Source organism: Accipiter gentilis, chromosome 29 (genome assembly GCF_929443795.1).
Source record: "Accipiter gentilis chromosome 29, bAccGen1.1, whole genome shotgun sequence".
NCBI lineage: Eukaryota > Metazoa > Chordata > Aves > Accipitriformes > Accipitridae > Astur > Astur gentilis.
In genome coordinates this window covers 15,792,350-15,817,400 of record NC_064908.1, presented here as the reverse complement: position 1 = coordinate 15,817,400, position 25,051 = coordinate 15,792,350, and the positions used below count along the sequence as shown (strand labels likewise).

Here is a 25,051-nt window from a genome sequence, read left to right as displayed (position 1 = left end):
GCTGTGTTATCCAAATATACGGAAATGCTTTGAAAGCTAGACCTCAAACAGAACAAAGGGACATTGGGTCTCAAATATAAAAGGTTTATTTTTTTCCCCTCACTCGTGGTTTAACCCCAGCCAGCAACTAAGCACCACACAGCCGCTCACTCATTTCCCCCCACCCAGTGGGATGGGGGAGAGAATCAGAAGGAAAAAGGTAAAACTTGTGGGTTGAGATAAGAACAGTTTAATGGAACAGAAAGAAAGAAACTAATAATGATAATAATAACAACAATAAAAAATGACAATAATAATAAGAGGATTGGAATATACAAAACAAGTGATGCACAATGCAACTGCTCACCACTCACCGACTGATGCCCAGTTAGTTCCCAAGCAGCAATCCCTCCCAGGCCAACGCCCCCCAGTTTATACACTGGGCATGACATCACATGGTATGGAATGTTCCTTCGGCCAGTTTGGGTCAGCTGTCCTGGCTTTGTCCCCTCCCAAGTCCTTGTGCCCCTCCAGCCTTTTTGCTGGCTGGGCACAAGCTGAAAAATCCTTGAATTAGTATAAACCCTACTTAGTAACAACTGAAAACATCAGTGTGTTATCAACATTCTTCTCATACTGAATCCAAAACACAGCACTATATCAGCTACTAGGAAGACAATTAACTCTATCTCAGGCAAAACCAGGACACCCCTTGATATAAGGCCTCATATCAATGGAGATGTTTTCATAAACTTGTTAAGAAGAATAAAGAGGTGTTCTAATAACACAGGAAGCTGAAGCCTCGCACCTCTCTAACCTGAAATAGAGCATGAAATACTGGGAATGGGAAAAGAGTATGAAACCCCAGGAATTCTGGCCTTTACTCCAAACTGGGTTAAATGTGATCAGGGAAAGCAAAGACTGCAACACTACGTTCACTCTTAACTCGCACTAAACTCATGGCATGGTCCCTTCTGTGCATCTGCTTTAAGTATCTTGCATCTTGCAGTGCACTTATGATAGCTCTGCTTTCAGACTCAGTTTGTAGAGTTTTTTTCCCAGGATTTGTTGAATAGCTGAGCAGTTCATAGGGTATCAAATCCATCTCTGGCCTTGAGGTTGTTGAACCATGTACAAAGATTTACTTTACAGGTGGGTGTGAAAAAACATGCTTTAGTTAAGATGGACCCATTCTCACTCTCTGCCAAATCTCACCATCGAGGCAGGACAAAGCCACCAACTCCAGTTCCTTCCTACGGCAGGGGAGACTGGGTGCCCCCTGCTGTGGCCTTATCTGCTATTCCGCCCTGCCCCCCAATTTCTCAGATAAGAGCAGATTCCAGCAGTTGGTTATTGCTCCTCATAGCTGCTGCATCAGGTAGAGGCTGTTCTTTTTCTTTATTCCTTTGCGGCCCTTGGGAGTTGCAGGCTCTGTATAAAAACAAGATGCCATTGAAACATTTCTGTTTGCCAGACTATTGTTTGTCCTTTTAAAGTCTGCAGTCCCACGCCATTCTTCGTGAGCGAATGCTGGCTGCCTGAAGGACAAACCAAAATGACTATTTAAGGCACTATAAAAGGAAATCATTTAAAACAGAGTTGATTAAAAGGAAGAAACTATTCTTCCAATGAGAAGTGAATTGCTTTCAGCTGGCTTTAGCACTGAGCTTTGCTTGCAATGAGAACCAAATACCAGTTGCCTGATACTGCAAGTGTTTTGAAGGCACTTCATCAGGCATGACTTCAGTTTTTCCTTGTGTATAACTGCAAAATGAGACTACTGCTTCTGCTCATCCTGGCTTGGTGATTTTTCCTCTGGCTGTGCTGTTCAGAAGCTAACAAGGCTGTTCTTTGAGCAGCTTTTAAAGCCCAGACTCTTTCTTACTACATCCACTTGGAAGTCCTCGCACAGCCTTGGTTGCCTAAATAGCAAGAGGTTCAAGAAAAACTCAAGCAGCACAATGCATCTTTCTCACAAAGTGACAGTTTGTGTTCTTCAAAAGACTCCAAAGATTGTTGGTGACATGCTGAGTTTTCAGCACACTCAGAAAAGAGGAGAAAACAGGGAGATGGAGGTGCAAGTACTAAAGTTTTGCCAGACGAAGACCTGTTTTTTTCAATGCAACACCTCTCCCAGAACACACGGAAAAACACTGCTAGGAGCATCTGCTTTTGTAGTTAGCACCTTTGTTTGCTCTGTCAAAGCCCCCTTTTTCAAAGGGGTTAGAAAAAACCATCAAGACAAATACGAGAATCCAGTTATTTGGCATAGAGGCCTGGAAGGCATATCTCAAAACACAAGGAATATTTCTAAGAAAGGCAACGCATGCCTGTGTTAGATTAACCTGTCTGACTCATGACAATTCATAGGCAGATCACTGGATTACACAAATATGTATCAATCTTATTTCACTCCAGATCTGAAGATCAGCAATTATCCCAAACAACACTAGAGACAAACCTCTGCAGAGCTGATCCAGATATTTTAGCAACAAACCCCACTCTCTTTTGAAAATGCCATTTCATTCATTCTAGTACGTCCAGTCATGAAAACCACAGCCTGCTTTGGGGACAAACTCAGCCAGATATTTGAGGCTGGAGTTAGCCACAAGACCTGCACTGACAAAGAGGGGCAAACCTCCCCAAAATGGAAAACAAGCATAGGCAAATCCATACTTTCCCCAAATTTTTTTGAAGGAGTTTTAAGCTACTTTAAAATAATAGATTTTGCAATGCCTAATATTCAGTCCAGATTTAAACTAACACATAATTTTGTTTCCTACCTTGAAACCCTTGTAATAACCACAGATGTGGCAGGAATGTAAGTTCATGGACACATTCGTGTTCACGGTTACAACCTTCAATCACCGCCATCTGATTCCTCCGCTCCATGTGTTGCAAGACAGCTGTTGTTTCACAGTTCAAAAATATCTCGCTTCACCCCGCCAAAGGGAACCATCAGCTGCTTCCGAACGCAATGAAGCTGATGAGAATAAGTGATTTTGGTAGAACTGCAACCCCTGCTGTAAGCAAGCAGGCTCTCGCTGTCCCTGAGAAGCATGGCTTTGATCTGTGATGGGATGATCACAGCCCAGCCAGCGTGCGAATCCTGCACACGTGCAGAGACAGAAATGGTAACTGGCAATTAGCAGGGGCTGCAGGATTCGCTTCCAGAGCCCCCAAGCAAAGGCCATTGTTTGGAACATCTCCAGGGTTGCAACATTCCCCTTTTCTTGGAGAATTTATGAAATAATGCTACACTTTAGTGAGCGGTTTTTCTCATGACTGGATTTGTGCCTTCTGTCTCATGAGATCACACAAAGTCCCTTTTGAGTGCAGTCTCTTCTTTAATTATTAACACAATTCCTAAATATTTCAGTGGGCGCTAACTATCTCTGCTCAAGAAAACACAGCCTCAGCCCCCAAAAACCCAGCCCTGCCGGGGAGTCAATCCTCCGGGAACAACTGCAAGGCGCGGAGTGTAACTTCCCACGGGGCTTTCACTTGGCGTGGGGGCACAACGCACCGCTCCCCACGGGAATAGCAGGGGCACAGGCTGTAACGCTGTCCGGGACATTGCTCTCCTCCCGGGGGCCGCTCCGGGCCGCCCCCCCCGGGCCCGGGATCCCGAGCGGCGGCGGGGACAACCTCCCGCGTCCCCACTAGAGGGAGCGACAAATCCAGCCTGGGAGCCAGCTCCAGCCCCAGCCTCCCCAGTGCCCGGGGAGCTCCGAGGGGCTGCATCCCGCGGGCAGGGGTCTGGAAGCAGCCAGCCCCATCCCCTGCATCTCTCCCCGGGAGTAAAAGGCTTGTGTTGGGGAGGGGGAAACAGCTCAGCTTACCTGCTGTGTGGTGGTCCCACACATACCGCTGGTACTCGGAGAGGAGGCCAAGGCGTCGAGTAGATGTTCCGCTGCGTGAGAGTGGGGTTTTGCCTGGTAAAGTGGGCTAAAACCCTTTACCTGCTGCAGGGCAAAGACGTGGGAGGACAGGGGGGAGAGGAGGGGATGGGAAATGGGGGCAAGAAAGCTGGAGGGGATGGGAAAAGAGGGGGAGAGCCCTGGGAGGAAAATAGGGAAGGAGAAGGGGATAAAAGAGCAAGAGAGAGAGAAGGGAATGGGCCACACTGATGAAATAAATCCATGTTGCAGAGAAGTTCCCTTTTCCATCCATGCAGCCCCGTAACAGGGCACAGCAGGATGGATGGAGACAGACACATAAAAGATGGGGAGCCCAAGTGCCCTGTCTTGAGCAGAGCCAAGGTGCTGGGGCAGCCCAGAGTACAGCTGGGGAAGTCAATGCGGTCCCCTTCCCTGGCTCCAGTCCCCTTCCAGAGCTCTGGTCCCCAACATGAGCAGGGACAAGTCTGCACGCTGGGCTCAGCGGAAGAGCAAGAGAGAAGGGCCAAAGATGGAGGGGACAAAGGAGAATAAACCATGGATGGAGCTGCCAGGGCTCTGGGAGCTTCCCCAGGGCTCAGGAAAGAGCTCCAGCTCTACCTGTGAGCTGCATGGCTGGAGAGGACACCGCCTTCTTGGGGGGAGATGGGAAGGTCGGAGGAGTTTGGGGCACTGCTCCTAGTGCCAGGAGATTTACAGTGGTGAGAGTGAAGCCTCAACCTCCCTGTTAAGGTGTTGCAAAGTGGGTTCCCAGTAGGGATGGCTGCAGCATGTGGGGAATCTGTGAGCAGAGAAGGAAGAATTGGGGCAGAAGGGAGAGAAGGGGAAGGAATCAGTGCTCCAGCTGTAACCAGGACTGACCCAGAAGGCAGCTCCCACTTTTTTATTTAAAACCTGCCCAGGGAGTGCTAATGAACCTGGCTAATGAGCACCAACCCTGGTAAACACACCCTCACACCAAATCACCTTGCAGCTTTGCTGAGCCCCCTGGGGCCAGGGTTGTTTGTATAATGTGGCAAGGATGTGGGTGTGCTACAGCCCGTGCCCAGACAGGAGGAGACCTGGGCAGCTCTGGTCTGTGTGCCTCAGGGCTGGCAGTGACCCCAGGTGCTCAGGGACCCCCAGAAAGCTGCCTGCAGCTTGCGTGCTCTCCCTGGAATAGCCCAAACCCGGATTGCATCATCGCTGCAGTTTTGCTGAATATGCAATTCTTTCTCCCTAGGTCCCACATGTACCTGGAGGGTCTCCAAGGGACCTGTGGCTCCTCTGCTTCACCTTCACAATCCTGGGAAGAGGATCATGGGCGAAGGCAAAGGCTGCGACCAAAGAAGAGGTTCAGCAGTGACAGACGGAAACCTGGTGGCTGGCAGACCACATCTTGTCCAAAAGGATGGGGGGGCCAAGCGTCACCAGGGTCTGCGGCAGCCTGGGGACACCCAGTGTGTCCCAGCCTCGGGGAAGGGGCAGGCGGCAGTACTGATGCTATGGTCCAGGAAGCCCAACTCAGCTGCCCTGCAGCCTGGACCAGGGCTGATTTTAGGTACAAGAAAACAGAGGACCTGGGACAAGGGTGCGATGAACTAAGTTCAGCAGTACCAGGAGCCTCTCCTGTGCTGGTGGGAGGTGCAGGAGCTTTAGAGTCCGTCCAGGCCCCTCCACAAGCCTCACGCTACTTCTGCCCAGGCCCGTAGGTTGGGATGGGGTGCAGGGGCCGGAGGGAAGGAGCCCCTGACCTTGCCCCGAGTGTGCATCTCACCTCGGCGTGGACAAGAGACAGGCGATGCCAGGGCTGGCAGGCGCTGCGGTGGGAGCACAGCCAGGGGGTTATTAATAACCTGCTGAGTCAGGGGGGGCTCTTGGGTTTCAGGATCACAAGACACAGACGCCGAGCGGCTCAGATGGATCCCCCCATTCCTACATTTTACATTGACAGGGACAACTGTGAAGCTGGGTGGGGGCTGCAGCCAGAGCTGGGTGCCTTCAGGCCTCGCAGGGCAGCCCGGCCCCATCCTGACTGTCACTGCACCCAGCAGGGATGCAGGGTGAGGACTGGAGCTGCAACGTCCCCAAAATACGAGAGCTGCCCTAAAGGATTTAAGCAAGAGGGCTGAGGCAGAGACACCCAGCACTGATCAGCTCTGCCAGGATGTAGTGGCTGTATCAGCCCCGTTCCCCATCAGCATAATCAAATCACATCGTGGGGATAAAAATGAGTACTGTCAGCTTTGCTGTCAGTCCTGCTTCCCTGCAGGGTCCTCTCTGCAATCCCCAGAAAGGCTCTGACTGGGGCTGGTGTCCTGCTGCTACCCAAAGGGATGGAGCCAGGGACGTTGTAAGATGCAAAGAGAGTCGGAGGATCTTGCAAACACACACGTTGCAGGTTCTAATTGCAAAAGTTTTGCAAGGGATGAAAAGCCTCAGGGGATGGGTCAGCTGTAGCTAGCACGGGACTGGATCAGACCTCCCAGAAAGCGCTTTGTCCCATCCTGGCTGCCACAGGGTCACCTGCGTTTCTTTTGAAGCACTTGGCATCGTCACACAGGCAGGCTGAGGTCTGCTCTGGGATGGCAATTCCTTATGCATCGCTATGGAAAAGTAGTCGGTGATGTGGAACAGATTAACTTTCAGATGCAGCAGCCCGTGGTAGCAGTGTGCATTGCCAACGTACAGTTTCTCTAGCAACTACCATGCAAGAGCAGCTGGAGCGGCAAGAGCCATCCCCAAGTCTGAGTCCAGCCCTCAGTGGTGCTGCCAGGGCAGGGGAGGTGCAGGGACCCCTTGAACGCACGTGAGCACCCATTGCTCGCTGCTCTGTACGCTGGGATCTGGACACTCACACCTAGAGCTCTTTAGGGCCACACAACCCACTGGTGTGGGGTTGCTCCCCTGCGGTTTTGCCTGGCCCTGCTCCCCTTTCCCTCATCCTACCCACTGGGTGCACTGGGACACAGTTGCCTATCGGGAGGGAGAGCACCACTGCTTTTGCTGGCAGTGTGCTCCAGGCTGGCACCCAGCACCGCCACCTATTTTTTTACCCAGTACAGGACCAAAATAAGTCTGTCTCACCCCTCCTCAGCAGCTGTTACGGACATCACGCTGGCCATCCAGGTTTTCCCTGGCCTCTCTGCTGTCACAGCGCTCAAACTCCGGCATCTGCAATTGCTATTGCTGTAGCTGCCATTTGCAGTGGCTGAAATAAGTGAAGTGCTGAAGCTTTGCTCGACTTCTGTGTCCCCAGAGAGGTCTCATGTCGTATCAGGCCTTCTGAGCAGCCGAGCCCCATTCATTTCATTTAGCCCGATAGCTCTCAAATCCTATTTACCTTTATGGATGTGTTAGCATCTTACTGCTTCCCACACTGAGTCCAGATTAAGGGTGAGCAAGAAATTGGTGCCATGCGATATCACACGCTGACCGCTAACCCTTGCTGCACCCCTTGCAAGGCCAACCCACAGCACTACATCTCCAGCAATGCGTAAACGGAGACACAGATAAAGCCGTATCGGAGGGACACCGTGAACCTCACGGAGCTGGGAGCAGCCTGCAGCATTAACCCACAGATTAGCGAGAAACCCAGTCTATGCCTTTTGGTTTTAAAAAAACACTTTACGTTTTAGGTGATGCATCTTTTGGCAGATAAAAGACAGAAAAGCCTGGAAAGGCAGTAGTCCTGCAAGTCTCCGTTTTGAGTAGGTGCTCCCTCTCAGCAGGACCTGTCCTTAGGTCCATGTACCTCACTTGGATTTTAACAATCATTTACCATCGCAACACATTCCAGCACTTAAATAAGCTCCTTGAGAGGGAGAGATAAGGTATCAGCTTTCCGGTTCATCTTGCCAGTCTGTCTGCAGCAGATAAGCATGTTGGGCAGCAGGAAAAAGGTTATCTGGAAAGGAAGCTGAGCAACAGTTGCTGTTATTGCAGGAGGCTTTGAAAAAAAAGTAACCCCACCAGGAATCCCACAACCCATACAAGCCCTTCCCGGCGGGATGTGATTGATGGTTGGAGTCCAGCTGTGCCTTCCTCCCAGGGTGGGAGGCATCTTCCCGTATGGCGGAGGGGATACGGTTGTGCTCTCGCAGGGAAGGTCGTGATCGGAGGCAGGTGCCCAAAAACCTGTTGCTTTCCCTCTCTCGCTCATCTCTCCTGCCCAGACCCTGTTCCAAGGAGCTGCAAAAGGAGGGGTTTGGTTTAGTGTTCCTGCTGCCCCTTCAGCACATTTTGAATGTTTTTGGGCTGAGGAGTCTGCAAGAGGGAACATCTCTGCCAAAAACTGGGGCCCTGCTGTTCTGGGTTGTGCGTGGGGTCCCTGGAAACCAGCACTGGTCTCCCACTGATCACTGAGGAGCAAGAGTGGGAAGGAGTTTCTGACAATCCCCAGCATTTCTTAACTCAAGTATCACCTTGCTTTTTGGGATGGGAGAGGGGAAACAAGCCATGTTGGGGGGGTTTCATTTACAACCTAGTGAAAAATACGCCTTTCGTTTGGACAACTGCTCGTTACTTTATCTTCCGGTCTATGGTTTGTTTGTGTGTTTACAGGTGCAGAAATTATGTATGTCATCTAAAGAAAAAAAAAAAAAGCAGCCATTTCCAGTCAAAATCGCAGGACCCCTTTCTGCCTTCTTGTGATCACCCAGGGACAAAAGACCCCACATGATAGCAACGCTGGCTCAGGAAATGTCCTGTATTGGGGACTGCAGAACAATAACTGGAGCAAATCCTGCCAGGAAGCACTCTGAATCCACTCAGCCACCTTCTCTTCCCTCTGGAGCTTCCAGCTCCCTCCTGCCTCCCCTCCCAAGTCATCCTCACCACATCCCTCCACATCCCTCCACATGCTCCTCTATTCTGCTGATTCCCATTAATCTGTGTTTTATATAACCCCTGGCTTGCACCAGACACATAGGCTATGCATAACCATGCTATTAATACACAACTTTAGGTTTAGGATTTAAAGCAAATAAAACCCCCCTCACAGCCAGGGGAAGCAAACCATGACAAACCAGCACTGGCAGCTCCAAGGTGCAAATCCCAGCAGGGAGAGGGCATCAGCGCCGGGTGCATCACAGCTCCTCGCAGTGGGCCTGCACCCAGATGTCAGAGGCTGAGTCCTTAATCACGATCACGTCAAGTGTGTTTAACTATTGCACAGCTCCTTGGCTGGAAGCAAACATCACCGAATGCCCAGAGCACTTCAGGCTCTGGGCAAGTGTTTCGCAAACATCCATCATTGTAGCTCTCAGCTTCTCTTCCCACTGCTCTTATTTTAATTAATCTCTGCAGGTCTGACTTTCCAGCACCGATGGTCTTGCACAAGGCTTCTGGTCCTGGGAGAAGTGAGAAAGTCAGAGAGGGTCCCGTGGGCGAGGGTGTATCGGAGGGATGGGGACTCTGCAAGAACAGGGCACTTTCTGGGGAGAGAAAGCCAGCTCCACCTGTTAGAAATCTGTTAGAAATACTTAAACTGGGAGAGATCCCTATGCAGTCCCCAGGTCCCCAGACCCATCCCCATTCTCTGGAGAGGCTCAGAGTAACCACACTGTAAAGGGAAGAGCATCGGCATTTCCAATGGCCCTGCGCCTGCGACACCGGGGCCAGCAGCATTTGCCGCAGGGCTTCCCAGCTGCCGAGACCTGACCCCACTCGCCGAACGCCCTGGAGTCGCCTGGGCGCTTGAGCCAATTTGTTCCAACACCACAATTAGCGGTTCATCATGGCAAAGCTGTGAACCAAGTGGATATAATACTGCCCAGCCAGAGAGGCCTCACCTGCTAAGAACCAGGGATTTTCCAGGGGAAACCCTGCCTTGGGGGAGCTGGGGAAACTGCTGGTCCCCCCCCAGGCTGTTCAGCCTGTCCCCACTGCAGCGCGGTTTGGGTGCTGCTTGGGCTGCGAGAGGTTAACGGTTTTCAAGCGACTCCTGCGATTAACTTTCCTAAATCTCGAATTCTTCTCTGCCTGCTATTTTTATAAAGGAAAGGCGGGGGGGGGGGGGGGAGGCGGTATTTACAAGGGATTTCATTCAAATAATGAAATAAATGTGATCAGCCGAGGGACCCTTAATCCGCTTTGACTCTTGCGTCCTGGGGAACGAACGCAGAGATGTTTGAGTCCCAGCAAGGCAGGGAACGAAGTTAAGGCCATCCCTGCCCACCTGGGGGGCAGAGCCCACGGCACCCCCTTAAATCAAGCATTGTATTCAAACATAGGCACATCAGCCAGGGACTCTTGGGTCAACACCAGAGAAAAACACCTCTTCGGTCACCTGCTCCCACCATGCAACCAACGCGTCCATGCCCCTGCCTGCAGCACACCATGCTGAGGCAGGAACTGGTCACATCTCTATTTCAGAGGATCAAACACACGCAAAAGGCATCAGCTGTGTTCACGCATCTTCCATGTGCAGCATCATCTGCTCTGACAGCACCCTCTGCAGTACATGCGTGCGAAAGGGAGGAACCATCCCGTTTCTCTAGGCTTTGCCCGATATATTAAACTTTTAGCCTGGAAACTACATGGTTAATTATCGCTTTAATACAAAAACTTAACTGAAAATCACGCAGATGATTCTCCCTAACTGGGAGAAACCTTTGAGCCCTGGAAGGGAGTGTGTGGCTGCCGGGGCCGTCCTGCATGGCTTGGTGCTGCATGAGTGGTGTCGGGGCTGTGCCGGGAGCTGGGGCTGCTGCACCGAGCTGCTGGGAGCCAGTTAAACCCATGGGTCCTTTCACCCCCATCAGAAATACCCTGAGTGAATAAAAGGAGTGCATTTGCCCAAGAAAACCCAGCACGGGGTGAACTAGAGCCACACCTGTGCTACCGCAGGGAGACCTTGTGTAACAGCCTTCCTAATTCCCCCTGAGTCCTCAAATCCGCTAACCTGCTCTCTGGGTACCAGCCAGTGCCCACGCTTCCCTCCCCATCGCCTGCTTCATCCCAGGGGGAAATGGGGCCCGAGTCACCCCTTCTTGGGGAACGGGAGAGAGGACCCCCTTGACAGCCCCACAGCAAGGAGGGCAGCACAGCCCTGATATGGGAAGGGATTTGTCCCACCTTCATTTCAGCACAGCCCCAGCCACAAACGTACAAAACAGCTTGTTAGAATAAAACACCAGCTTAGGTTGGGGAGGGGGGGAACTAAACACTCCAGCTGTGATTCCCACATATGCCCAAAGATATAAATCCAGATTTGCTACTTGTCCTGGCACCCTCTTTTTTTTTTTTTAAATAAATTAAAATCTCTTTTTGCTGCTAAGCATAATCAGCATTAGGGGAAGGGGAGGAGGGGCCTTTCACTGTACGCAGCAGAATCACAAATGAAATCACCGCCACCGCAGCCTGGGACTCTCCTGGCTGCACGGACGCACGCAGTGCTGATGGCAGCAGCCCCCGAACCCATGCGCTGCACTTGCCTTCTCTGGGGCATCTTCTTAATTCATCTGTTAGATGAACTGAAAGGCAGAAGGTGCCCCAGTCAGGGGGATGGAGAAGTGTCCTGGCTTGGGAAGGACCACTCCTCCCCGAGCCTCATGCTGAGCCTTGCATGCCTCAATTTGGGGGTCTGAAGGTTCAGGGAAAACATTCCCATTCCTGGACCATCCTGAAGGAGCTCAAACCATTTGGCCTTTTGCCTCCCCGCAGCCACACGGCCACGGTGGGCATGTGCACAGAGCAGCCCTGCTGTCCTGCTCCGGCTCACCCAGGACAGCTGGGGCCAAACCTCTGTGTGAGCATCAGCACGAGCTCCAGGGGAGTGGAGAATGAGGCACAAAAATTATTGGCCCCAGCCGCTGGCTTACAAGTAACACGAATATGCAAGACGCCCTGGTGTTTCTTACAGCCACGGCTAAATGTGAGACCGGCAGAGAGTGCAACCGGGCGATGCCTCCAGCACGTTACGCAGGAGCCCACGGTCCAGCAGTGCTGCCAGGGCTGAGACCCAGCCCCATCCCTCCAACACCCTCCGAGGGGGCAAAAACCCCTCCTCTGGCTGCAGGGCTTTAGGGACACGAACACTGCATCTACACTCCTCCTCGCAAGCAGCAACTGGGGGCTGGAAGGCAGATGGCATCTGCACAGATCTAAAGCCCAGGGAGATCGTCCTCATGCTGCTGTGCCCTCCTTGCTTCTGAGCCAGAACACTCAGGATCTGGTCCTAGATGTCCGTGAGTGCAGCACATCATTCCCCTGAAAGCTGGGGACCGTCCCCACAGATCGTACCTTGTCGGTGGAAGAGCCGGGTTGTCCTGTCACCGCTCCCCACGTGCCCCCCACCCACGCGGCTGCGTCCCCGGGGGTGGCTGGGCTGGGGGTCTCCTGCCTCCCCCTCTGGAGGTAATAGGTAACCCAGCCACAGTGTGTCCTGCTCATTGGGTGACAAGGATGGGTAGGTACCCGCCATCCCTCGCTGTTGCTATAGAGACAGAAGCTGCTTTTCACGCAGCGATGCTGGTTGTTTCTGAGCGGTACCTTCGGCACGGCAGGCAGCCGGGAGAGAGGGCCGAGGGGTGCCATGCCGCTTGTCTTGCCGGGAGGGCCGGGTACGGCCGAGACGATGCTCTGCTGGGCCTCTCCTGGTGCATCTGTGGCCAGATCCGCACTCACCTCGTGGGGGCTCTCCCCAAACCCTCCTTGCAGCAAGAGAGCGAGTGCTGGGGCTCCCCTGCTCTGGGCACTGACCCACTGGGGGAGTGGAGGGGTGCAGGCTTTGGGGGTGCCCAGGTGGAAGGTCCCAGGAGAAACCCTGTTTGGGAGTGAGCTCTGTCCTGCAAGCCCCAGCTCACCCCAGTGAGAGACCCCAACTCACCTCTCCCTGCCCTCCTGCCTTGCTTTGCAACTACACGCTGGGTTGAGACCAGCTCAGCTGATGTTACCCACCGCAGCAGCTTCTCCAGGTCACACTCCTCTGATTACAACTGCAAAGATGAAGAGTAACTCCTCCAAAGCCATCCTGGATATACCAGCAGAAAACAGCACAAGTGCAAGGAGACCTGGACCAAGCAACACGGCTGTAGATGCATCCAGCCTATTTGCAAAGGTTCAGTAAAACCTAGAGCTACAAAGCGAGAGCTTCCCACAAAGCAATCGGGGCAAAGTCTTCCCCTGCTCCCTGCTTCTCCAGCTACACAGAAGTGCATACACATGCCATCAGAGCTGCAGAAACCTGCCTCCATCCTTCCCAGGGGTGAGGATAAACTGCCAAGTGTAATAACGCCTGGAAGAAAGAGAAAGCGCTATAGCTTGCTTCTTCACATAAGTCTTTGCAGGAGAAGGACACTGGCAAAGAAAAACCCCGATGGAGGCCAGGCACAGCAGCACATCTCTGCTCCCACCCGCAGAACAAGCAGCAGCAGGGGAGCGGGGCAGCACCGATCACCCCCCTGCTGCTCTGCCTGATGCTGCTCCAACCCACCAGCCTGTGGGGATAACCGGCAAGACCCAGAGCTCTCCCCTTTCCTGAACATACTCAGTGACAGCCCTTCCCAAGGGACCCTCGCACAGCCCACCCCCGGGGAGCTCTGTGGGAGGCTTGTCTTTAAAGGACACGGTAGCCCTCTACCACGCTTCTGCTTCAGCCTCAGAGCCGGCAGCGCTGGCTGGAGACGCGTGCCAGGGATAGATTTTTGTGTTTAGCTTCTTTTCATATTAATTATCAAAGAGCAACAAATGTTAGCAGCTTGCAGCAGTCATCATCTGAATGTCTTCTCCTTCTCACTAGCAGCCCCTGTAGGAAGAGGCTCTCCAACATGCAGGGATAGACCAGAGCACAAGACCCAGCTGGCTGCTCCCCGGCCTTGCAATCCAGGTGCATTTTGCTCACTTGGGATAAACAGGAGGGCAGGGATGACGGGATCCTTTCTTTCTGCAGGACGCATCCAACCAGGGAAGGTGCTGAGTCTGGTAGCGTCCATCACCTGCCAAATTCTCATCTAAAGACAGAGAAACCACAGAGAACTGGAAGGTTTTGTGCAAAAGATTGGCTTTTCTTAGTCGTGAGGGGCGATCTGTTTCAGAGACACCATGTTGAGCATGGCCATCACCTGGGTAAAGATCAGCCAGGTTTCAAGGTGGCCTCTCGGCAATAATGAAAAGCAACAGCACCATGTCTGAACATCACACTCTATACTCAGTAACCTCAGATCGGTTCACAGACATCAATTATCTCAGCCTTGCAATCGAGGAACGTCAGGAGTGCTCTCCTCACTTCACATGGAGGGAGACGCAGAAACAGTCAGTATTTCCCTCTGGAATGAGGTTACAACCAAGCGAGCAGAGGCGGAGGTACGGGCAGTCCTGCCTCCCTGCCCTCTAGCTCACTGACGTTGCTGGGTGTACCAGAAGACAGTCACTGCTCTACAAGACTTACCTGGGAAATTCCCGTCTACAGCATCATTTGGCATAACTATAAAATCATGGCCGTGAAGAGAAAAAGACTCTTTGCTGTGTATCTAGACCTGCTTTGCAAGATCACCATGATCCAGCACAATGCCTATTCAATTACTTCCTACCAGGATGAAAATGGGCGACTTGTATTTGTCCTTTACCAGACCAACCCCTCCACACACCCTCACAGAGCAGATTTTTGAACAGCAGATGAAAGGCTGGCTTCAGCATGCCACCTTCAGTGTCCTGAGCACCCATCTAGGTCCACCCCATCCAAAGCAAACCATTTAAATGATCGTTTGCATCCCCTCGCTCAGCAAGACTGAAGGACCTGCTCCAAGTTGAACACGTATCTCAAAGCTACGCTGAACTGGCTTTTGTCCCTTTCCTTATGATAAGAACCAAACAGGGCGGGATTTTTGTGATTATTTATTATCTGTGAAGCGCCAGCAGTGTCCTTACTCTGTACAAGACACAACTGCTGGGCTTACAAAAAGAAAAAGCACTGTGGCCAAAATCATTTAGCCTCAAAGAGTTAACGAATGTGTTCTCAGGAAGCTCTCAGGCGCTGCCCATCCCGAGGACGTTTCAAGGTGCTGATGTGAACCACTCAAACTAGGCAGACATGTAGCTCATTTCTCTCATCCTTAAAGCTTAATTAGGTTGCTGTCCAAACACAGCTTGAGAATATGGCCAAAACACAGGTATGGCCCTTGATTGCTAAAACCCAATCCATTGCAAGAAACTTTTTTTTTTCAGGTGGGGAAGCAACATTAAAAAACGCCACTACTCATGGAAGTTACAAGCGCTTCCAACAAACAACATGTAGAAAATACTGGGAAGGAGACTCAAAGTATCTGCTAGTTTCCAATGGAAAGGCGTCAAGTCCTCCATGTTCACCAGATGGATATCAACATCTGACACGTGTTGGAAGACATCCACATCAACTCCACCAGCCTGAACTGTAAGTAGCCGAAAACAAAGCCAGACAGGACATCTGTGATGTGGTGCCGTCCGATCATGACGCGGGAAAAGCCCACGCAGAGGGCCCAGAGGACCAGCAGGATCCGGAGAGGGATGGCCAAGACCAGGTGGTTGAGGAAGAACTTGGAGAGCATGGCCGCTCGGCTGGCGTGCCCAGCTGGAAATGCATAGGTGTCCATGGTCAGGTAGTCCAACAAGCCAGGGGTGACGTCGTACGGGCCCTTCCGCTTAGCCAGCTTCTGCAAACCAGCCACAATCATGATGTCCAGAAGCAGGGCTACAAAACGGGAGATGAGGAGGGAAAGGTCAGAAGCAGCGTCAACGGCAATTTTCAAGGCAGAACATTCAAGGATTGTTGTTGTCTTTAAATCAAGGTTTGGGTTCAATTCCAGCCAGGTGTCCACAGTTCAGGTGCACACAGCTCCCCCCATCCTCAGATCACCACCCAGATGTTAATTAACCCTCCTAGTTCACCCGCAGAAAAGGCAAGTACCATTATCACCATCTCACAGACGAGAAACCCAAACCACAGAGGCAAGCGATCCGCTCGGGAAGAAAGATAGCAAGTGGTAAAGCTAAAATTAAAACTCTTTTGGCCCTCAAACCACTGGACTGGATGTCTCCGTTTCTGTCCTCAACCCCATGCTTTAGAAACCTTGTGCAGCAAGGACGTACCCCTGCCTGGGCTGGCTCTGTGCCGGGGCGACCGGGCTGCGGTGAGCAGTCAGTGGAAGGAAAAGTGCCCCACAGCACTTTCTGGTGTTGTCCCTTGTCCTCTGCCAAGCCCCCCACCTCCGCCCTGCCCAGAGCCAGCCAGCGGGATCGCACCGCGCTGACGGATTTCACTAAGAAAAGAGCATTAAGAGGCAGCGAGCCAGTGGGAAAGCCATGCAATAAAGAAAAAGGGCTCCTGCATTAGAAACACCACCTTGGTGCATTGAAGCGGAGGGCGGGCGACATCCTCCTAGATGTCCCCCGCCTGTCCCTCTCCCTTTGCCGAAACACCGAACACCCACGAGCCATTTCTCGTTTCTATTCGCCTCTCACTCCCTGCGGCTTTCTCCCTGTGAGTCACCCCATGCACCCCCTTCCCTGCACAAACGTGGCGGGGGGGGGGGGGGGTAACACCTCCCAGCCCGAGCAAACCCAGGCTTGTGGCAGCAGAGAGACCACCCCTGCAGCTGCAGGTCTCAATGCCAAATCACCTTTCTTCCCTAACTGCTTCGGGAGTGAAACCCATCAGCACTTGTCTTCATCATCCTCCTCTTCATCCCACCTCCTTGGCCCCAGCTGACAGGTACTGTCGTTTCTATTTCCTAGCATCGATTTTATTTTTCTTTAATCCCCTCATCTGCTTTTCCCCAGCCCTCCTAATTGGTCAGAGTGCTGATTTCAGCTCCTCACAGCAATGACAAGGAAATATATTGCATCACGAGCACAGCCCGCTCCCTCGGCAGGAACGCGAAAGGCCAGTTGCCTGGTTCTCGGGCCCTGATAAAGACCGTTCCTTGAGACCTGACAAGGTTTCGGGAGGATGGATTGGGAGCGCGGCGGCACTGAGGACGGGAAACGAGACGGCACGTCGGAGGCAGGCAGCGACTCCTGCCTGCTCGGCACCTGGGCAGGAGCTGGGAAGCGAGGAGCTGTCACAGCGGTTCTGCTCACCCACCTGGCACAACGTGCCACCTCTGCGCAGCCAGCCCCCGGCATCGCTTTGGGAAGGAGCTGATATTTATCCTGGCCAAACTCTCTCCTTATGGGAGAGCTGTTTTTCTTCCTCGTCTGCAGGGCATCTTGCATGGGGAAGGGGGACAGCAGGATGTCCCTGGACCTCCTGCCCTCCAGGTCCTGCCTGAGCCGCTCCTGGGAGGGGAGACGGAGCAGAGGAAAAGTTCTGGCCACCAGCTCCTCGTTAGCGGGAACGGCAGCACAGGCAGCAGCGGGACTCCAGCTTAAACACAAGGAGAAGCAGGAGGCTGACGTGAAGGCAAGGTTCATAGGTGGCACCCGAAAGGAGGTGGCGAGGCTGCAGGTGGCAGGGGGATGCCAGGAGGCTGGTCGCCACGCCGGCCCTGGAGCGGTGGTGATGGGTTTAGAGGGACAAGGACAGCCAGGGGCTCTGCACGGAGCCTGCCTGATGGGACCGGGAGAGAGCCGGGGGAGGTCTGCAGCCCACGGCAGGGAACCCTAGCACTCAGCAGCCCCGTTCTCTGCATTTTGAGATTTGCTGCTATTTTTTTTAAGGGGCTGGCCGGGGCAGCGGGGAGAAAGGGAGGGAGGCATTTCAAACACAGGCTGCAGAGCCCTGGAGCAGCCACTCGCCGCGGTTTCCTCTTAAGGCCGAATGTCGTCAGCATGGCTTGCAGCCGCCGCCGGTAACGAAGCACCAGGGCCGGCCGGCCATTTCGGGGCCGTCTGGCTGTGGCCAGGCAGCCGCACAGCTCTGCTCACGCTGGGCTTCCTAAATCACCCCCAGCCCGGCTCCTCACCCCACCGAGGTGACCCCCTGCAGCCCCGATTCAGCAAAGTGCTTCAGGAGCCGATTTTCAGACCTCATCGTCTGCATTGCCCATCGGTCCCATCTCACCCTGGACAAGAGCTGGGCGAAAGCCGAAGCCTCTGGGACGCAATCTCGGGAGCCCAGACTCACGCATTCGTTTCCGAGAGATGATGCACCGGAGCTGCCAAGAGAAGACTGTGGCCCAAGCTGCTCCTGCTGAAGTCAGCAAATTACTGCATTGCTGAGGAGCCCAGCCAGGACTCAGGAACCAGTCTGGGCACCTCGAAGGATCCCCAGTGTCTCCTCCATGGTGCTCAATATACCCGCTACAGACCATTCCTCACCAAATCCACCCGTAGATCAGTAGCACAAACATTGTGTGCTTTTAGCGACGCGTGGTGTTCACCGTTGTCCATCAGTAATTTGCACTTACAAGGTACGTTTATGGTCAAAGGTGATGTCAGGGCAACTTGAGGGATGCAGGCATGTGTGCTTGGAGGTGTTCAGGGCATGGAGAACAAGCCAAAGAGCTGTTTTAATAATCCTTTCCTTCAGAAGATGAATAAAATGGGCTTGCAGTACTGCTAGGTTTGATTTTCGTCAAGTGATGCACAGAAAGCAGAAAGCCTCCTTTGCCCACATTTCAAGATCTGAAGGCACGACAGCATTAAAACCGGGGGTTAATTTGCTGTTAAAAGAAAAAAAAAACAAAACAAAGATCCCTCCGTCTGGTGCTTTTTCTGTCACTTCCCCCTGCACTTTCTGTTCCTTTCATGAAGCAACTTCTTTATGAAATAAATGGCACCCGAGGCGTGGGGGGCTCCCCCAACCCTCGCCCAGCTCTGGGTCTCAGCAGAGCCCCTGCAAAGCCCCCGGGGAGCCACGCTGCACCCCTGCCCTCTCCTCCTGCTGCTGCTGCTGCTGCTGGTGCCGGCGGCCAGGCACTGCCAGAGTGAATCAGCACGCAGCACTGCTGCCGACAGTCCTGCCAACGGCCCATTCTTCAGAAACAGATACAGACGGTGCCGCTGCTCAGCAGCCCAGGCCCTATTCCCTTGCAATTCCTTGACCTACATGCCCGCTTGGAGTTCGGCTCGCTTGCTTTTTCCCCCCGTAATGCAAACCAAATCCTCCCTCCTCAGGCGGGCACATCCATGCCAGTGTTATGTAGCTAAGGGGTTAACTTTCTTACGGGCATCCTTGGTGGGTCCAGCTGCAAGCGGGTGTCTCTGCGCTGGGAAAGGTGCCTGCTGGCTACCAAAGCCGTTGCATCCGATAGCCCGGTAGCCTTGCACCTGCCAGCGCAGCCCCGGCCACCTGCAAACCGGCATCGTCACCTTCGGTCTGCCCTTGCCCTGTCCCTAACTCGGAGACGTGCAAATCCTTCAGGCTGACCAGACTGATGGCTGGAGGAAATACAGCCCCGGGAGAGACCGCAGAAGGGAGCCTGCAGCTGATTTACCAGCCTGCACTTGCACAACGTGGCTCTCTGGAGACAGACGGGGCTGTCAGAGGCATAGCAGAGATGGCAGAGTGCCACCTGACCGAGGGGTGAGATGAGAGGAGCAAGACATTTTAATTTTAAGCATTTATTTCATCACGTCCTTCCCCCAGATCCAGGTAGCATTGGATTTAAAGCAGAAGCAGCATTGGGTGTAAAATCCAGGTAGCACTGGATTTAAAAGAGCAAAGGGAGGATTAGCTCTTGCCCATCGCTCCTTTCACATTTTTCTGGAGAAGATCCAGAATTTCCCCTTTGACCTGCTGTTAAGGGAAACAATCCTCCAGTTTTCCACTGCAAAACCATCTGATCGCAAAAAGCTCTATTAACATCTAAAACTTCCTTAAAGTGCAAAACCAAGGAGCAAGTCTTGTCTGCCTGCGACAATTTTAGCATCAGAGATCACCTTGGTATTGTAAATAGCCAACATCTGGCATGAGATGCACAGTAAATGAGCTGAAAGTGAGCCCCCTGGGCAGACGTTTTAGATCTATTAATAAGAAAAGGAAAACAATTATCTGCCTTGCTCCTACCACCAAATGTTAGGAGCCCATTAAGAGTGGAGGCGAGCGCAGAGGCGAGCCCTGCGCAGGCAGGGCACAAGGACAAACCTGAAGCATCGTCGCAGCAGAACCAAGCCAAACCCCAAAGCTGGTACTTAAGGGAAGTCGAAACAGTCGGACGTCCCCTGCCACTGTAAAGTCCTTTCTGTCCCAGTGCCCAAAGTGCCATCTTTGCCACCGTCCCTTACGGGAGCTGAAGGAGGCTGAGGATGGGGCGAGCACCCGCGGGGGGCGTCCCCTGCCCCAGGTCGGAGCCAGGCAGCGTCTCCAGGGACGAAGATGGATTCCGGCCGAGGTGTTTATATAAACATGTTATCAAAACCACAGCTGAAAAACAACCTGGGTGCAGGGCTGGGGACAGGGCGGGGAGGAAAAAAGGAGAAAGCCAAAAAAGCCCTTGGCCTCGTCTGCTCCTGCAGTCACGATTCACATGACTTCCCGCACATGGGGCTGCTCGGATGAGACAAGGCTGCTCTCCGGAGCGCAGCTTGTGAGATCGGGATCAGAAACAGAGTCACAGGCTGGACTCAGTCTCCCAGAACTGCGACTGAGCACGCGGGGAGAGGAAAAGGGGGAGGTAAATGCCCAGAAACAAAGAGCGAGACCATCCCATGAGCTCAGGAGGCACCCAAGCGTGGCAGCAGATGTGCTTCGGACAACCCCCTCTGCCCAGCCCCAGCACCATTTTAAAGCGGAGCCAAGCTGGCAATAACTCATTGCCTGGGCTTCAGAGCCCGCAGCCTGCTCTGACCCGGGTCCCACCGTGCTGGAGGCCACACCAACCCCGCTGAGATGGCATGTGCTCCCCGCCACAGCTGCTGGGGCCACGTGTAGGGCCAAGGCTGGCTTTGAAGGTCCTGTATTTCCCAGATTAGCCAGCCTCACTCAGGAGTGAACCCTGGACAAATGTCACCGTTCCCAGGAAACAGTTTCTTTTGCTCCATAATTAGAATTCGTAATTTGTTCCCATTTTTCTTTTTACTTACATGCCCCCTCCTACTGCTTCCGAACTTCCCAAGTCTCCCGCAGGCATTAGGCTCCCTGACCTGGAAAATGAGCCATTTGCAGCCTTGACTAGTTGACATTAATGAAAGATGCAGGTTTCAAAAGCATCTTCACCGTCTCTCCGGTGGAGTTGGTGGCAGCTGGAAGAGGTCCACTCCTCTGAAAGTGAACTCCTCTACTCCATTTTCTTCCCCAAATGTGGTACCATTAGGTGTAAAAGCTGACAAAAGGCACAGATGGCATGACACATTGAAGAACCAATGAATCAGACGCTGCGGTGTTTTGGGGGGAGGTTATTTTTTGGCTGAACAAGCAGCAGCGTGGGGTAAGTGGTCATGGGGAAGTGGAAAAATGGTGGAAAGCAGCATTGTGCAATTAATTAAAAAAAAATCCCAACCAACAACTAAAAATAGACTTGCTATATCCTAGATGATTAGAAACAGCCCTGAGTGCAAACTCAGGCTGCCCGGAGTTCTCCCCTTGGAAATCCTGTGCCCCTGGGAGCTGGGCAATTTGTTTCTCAGCATCAATTACTGAGCCGGGCTGCCTCGCTGGGGGCTGGCACGGCCTGGGGACGAGACACGGGCGAGAGGGTGAGCGCAGCGAAAAGTGCTCGTGCTGATGGGGAAAATGAGCTGCGCAGCCCCCAAGATGGCTCAGCTGCCTCCCGAGAGGGCTCCAACAGCTTGCAATGACCCTGTCCGCTATGGCAGCGGTGCAGGTAACATCAGCGCATCCCAGAACCACGCGCTGCAGGACGCACAAGCACGACAGCACCGTGCGGGATGAGCTGGAGGAAGAAAACTGCCTTGGGCTGATGAGCAACAGCACGTCCCAGCCCACAAACGCTGGGCTCCTCGCTCAGACCTAGCGCTGCTTAGGCTTGTTTTTACCCCCCCGCTGCCTTCAACAAGGCAAATCGGCCAAAAAAAAAAAAAAGTTGGGGCTGTTTCTGTGGTGCTCAGAGGGTCTCCAACCATCACACCTCACAGGGCGTTAGAGTCGGATCAGGTATGTCTGCCAGCATCCCTGTATAGACAGAAATGGAGAGCGAGGCCAGAACTGCGTTCCAGGTGAAAACATGGAGATTTCTTCCAAGGGAAGGAAAAAGAGACAGTTCTCTCCCACCCCCATCCTCCACCAAGCCTGGCCCGGAGCGGGATACCCAACGGGCTCTCCCTGCCCTCCGCTCTTCCCAGCAACTCACCTTGCTGCCCAGCACTCCTCCACCTTCCTCTTCCCAACCACTGCTCCTGTCAAGGCGCGTTAGAGGCAAACACACTCACCCACGTCTCGGGATCTCCCTTTGGGCCAGAGCCTGGCTCTGCTTCTCCGACAGGTCTGGCTCTGCCTGAGTGAAACAGCTACTGTCCCCTTTGAGCTCCAGGCAGGGGCACTGGGAAGCTGTTCCCGGAGTGACAGACATAAGGATGACTCATTTCCCATGTTTATTCCCCCTCTTCCCATTCAACAACCCTCGCACTTCTTTTCTCTTTCACTCTGCATTCAGGCTCTGGAACATTTCTCCTGCTCGCTCTGCGTGAGGGTTGGGTTTCAGCTTACTGCAGTTTCCCCAAGGGCTGCACGCTGATGGCTGCAGGGCTCACAGCATCCTCGGCACCAAACGGCCGGCCGGGACCTGAGCTCCTCGAGACCACCCAGAACCAAGGGGCCGATCAGACCATGGGTCTGATAGAGACCCTACGCGGGTCCCTGGAAATAACCCCCCCCCCGCCTGCTCCAGCCACGGTCAAATGGGTCCCAGCCTGTCACTGACTGTCCTTTATCTGAAGGGACACTGCAGACTTGCAAGCCTGCCCTGCAGTGAACAATATATATTCGCTATAGTGGAAGCAGGCGAGGAAGGGAAGGGGGCAGGGAAGCCGGGAAAGCTGGGCATCTCTTGCTGTTCAGAGATGCCTGAGCTCATCAGCTGTGAAGGGATGAAGGGTGAGGACAGCACCCACCACAGGACCAGGGATTTTAACTGCTGTATCTGAGCAGGACAACAAGAGGCAGATTAGCAGCCTGATGTGATGAAGAGGAATATTTAATGCCAGGCTGGACCTGTATCTAGATGCTGGATGCAGGGAGTGGGGCATCTGTGTTGTTCCCTCTGCCCGGCACCCACCGTGGGTCACTCAGGGTGGGTTACTTGACATTTAAACGTTTCCACCTCGCCGGGCAGATGTGCTGCAAACTTGCTGAGATCTCAGTGGGCACTGGCAGGGCTGGGAGGGGAGCGGGACAGGGGCTGAACCTCCTCCGTCTGCCAGGTTTTCCACGGAGGACCAGGTTCACGCAGGGTGCCAGCCCTCGAGCTGCTCTCCCCTTCCCTGCCGAAACATCATCTGCCCTGCCTAGCTCAGAAAATCCCCAGCCTCACAGTAGGAAAATGAAAGGGGAAAAAATAGACACATCTGGCCCCAAACCACCTCTGGGGCTCTCGGCTTAGCGAGCTCTGCTGCATACGGACTGATCCATCTGCCGTGCAACTCCCTGGCCTCTCTGCTGGGTCTGGGCTGCCGAGCCCTGAGGCTCGACAGGATGAGCTTGTCTGTACTGCCTGGGCGTTTAATCTACTCAGTGACCTTTACCAGCAACGGGCTGTACTATCTGGATTTTCACCACGTGGACTCCAAAGAAAAGCATGACAATACCTGAAGCACCTCCGTATTGTTAGAGCAGGGTCGGCGGGGGCTCGAGGGGCCCGGCGAAGGCATTTCTTGCTCTCTTTCCTTCCTAACCCACCACTTTCTTGCCAATCTGGTCTTGCTTAGAAGCTGCCGGGGCGGGACTGCAGAGTCTTGGTCATTTATATGTATTTATAAAATTTTATTGTTTTTTAAATAAATATATATGGCTCAGGATAAAGTCACAGCTCTGCAGGGGACTATGCCTCAGAATATCATGGCTCGGTTCCCAGTCAGACTAAAGCTAGGTCAGTATTCAGGGAGAAGTCTGGAGAGAGCAAGAACTGCCTTCTTGCCGACCTTCGGGAGCGGAGGAGCGACCCGGGGCTCCCCTCCTTTCCTCCTCCCGGGGCAAGCCACCCATCCTCAGCCTGCCACGCTGCTCGCGATGATACGTCCACACCCTGCCGCATTGCTTTACTTGATGGCGATAAATGCTTAGTGACAGCACCAAAGAGCCAAGCCGCCCATCGGAAGCGGGATGCAGAGCCAGCTGGTGATGGATGAGGACTGGGACCTGTGTCACTGAGACAGCAGGCAAAGAAGACCAGGGCTTTCTCTTCTAGTCTAAATACCGATTTCAGAAAGCCAGGAGCAAAGCAGAACCAGTTAATGGCTGGTATTTCAAACCGAGCACAAATAGGTATTTTATGTGCAAGGGTTAACCAAGCAGATACCTTCCGACAGCAAGGGCGCACGGCTGGGCTGCAGATAACTAAACAAGGTGGCAATCTGGCTCTAAACACAGTAGGTGGACTTCACCGGAGTGACCGCTTTGGGTAGATGACCATATTCCATCCCCGTCACAGTAAGAAGGTGCCTGGACCTGGAAAGACCATCAGTTTAACGAGATCAATCTGTTTAGCTTAATAAATAGGAGGTGAAGAAATGACTTGAGCACTATCCAAAATATTGAAAGGCAGAAGAGGTGTTGGCTAAAAGAGCTATTCAGCTGAAGAGACAAGGGTACGCAGACGCAGTGAAGGGAAGAGAAGAATCAAACTAAAAGCAAGGCGCTCGTGAGAATACCTGCCACTGCAGTAATACAGAAATGGTTCTGACAAGTTCACCCTCACTTGTAATTGTACATCAGATTGAGTGTTTGGGTTTTTTCCCTTAACAAATTGAACAGGAATAAATTAAGGGATGTGCTACAGCCTGTATTTTGCCGTGGGTTAGATCAATGATCCAAATGTTCTTTGCCGGCTTTGCAGTCAATGAATCACTAAATTTGGATCCACATCCTCACCAGATGGATCAGAACCAGAAACCGAGGTACTGCTTCCCCCAGGGTTTAATGGAGTTTCTGTCTGGTTCTGAAGCAGATCTGGGAATTTTAGTGGAAGTTTTATATCTCTTTTCCCCCTGAAAGCCCAATTGCAAGGTTCAAATGACTTTCCAAGCACTTCAGTTTTCATGATATCCTTGTGATTGCAGAGAAAAGCTTGAACGGTCCTAAAAGTTCCAACACTGGCAGACAAATAAAATGAACTCTAAAACTGGGGGTTTCCTCAATTATGATTTTCTCAATTTGGCCAGGG

At 52.9% G+C, this 25,051-nt stretch overlaps 1 protein-coding gene and 1 long non-coding RNA gene across 12 annotated transcripts in view; both read right to left on the bottom strand.

The window, feature by feature from the left end:
• Positions 1–358: 358 nt before the first annotated feature.
• Positions 359–8,320, bottom strand: LOC126052435 (uncharacterized). Of its 6 annotated transcripts, none has more exons than XR_007510041.1 (3): positions 3,822–8,320; positions 2,763–3,088; positions 359–1,517 (listed from the first exon to the last, which is right to left on the bottom strand). It is a non-coding gene; the product is annotated as an uncharacterized LOC126052435 (long non-coding RNA). The 6 variants fall into 6 exon arrangements; XR_007510040.1 differs by having other exon boundaries at positions 359–1,410; XR_007510044.1 differs by having other exon boundaries at positions 359–3,088; positions 3,822–3,914; positions 4,479–8,320.
• A 6,349-nt stretch (positions 8,321–14,669) lies between these two features.
• Positions 14,670–25,051, bottom strand: part of PLPP7 (phospholipid phosphatase 7 (inactive)) — a 19,919-nt gene continuing 9,537 nt past the window's right edge. For 4 of the 6 annotated variants that reach the window (XM_049832058.1, XM_049832060.1, XM_049832061.1 and 1 more), the window contains one exon: positions 14,670–15,525. In XM_049832058.1, coding sequence (XP_049688015.1) covers positions 15,161–15,525 — 365 coding nt within the window. In that variant the 3' untranslated portion in view covers positions 14,670–15,160. Of the gene's footprint in view, positions 15,526–20,798; positions 21,038–22,024; positions 22,714–25,051 lie in introns of those variants that run through there. The other 2 variants (XR_007509925.1, XR_007509926.1) reach the window with 2 other exon arrangements.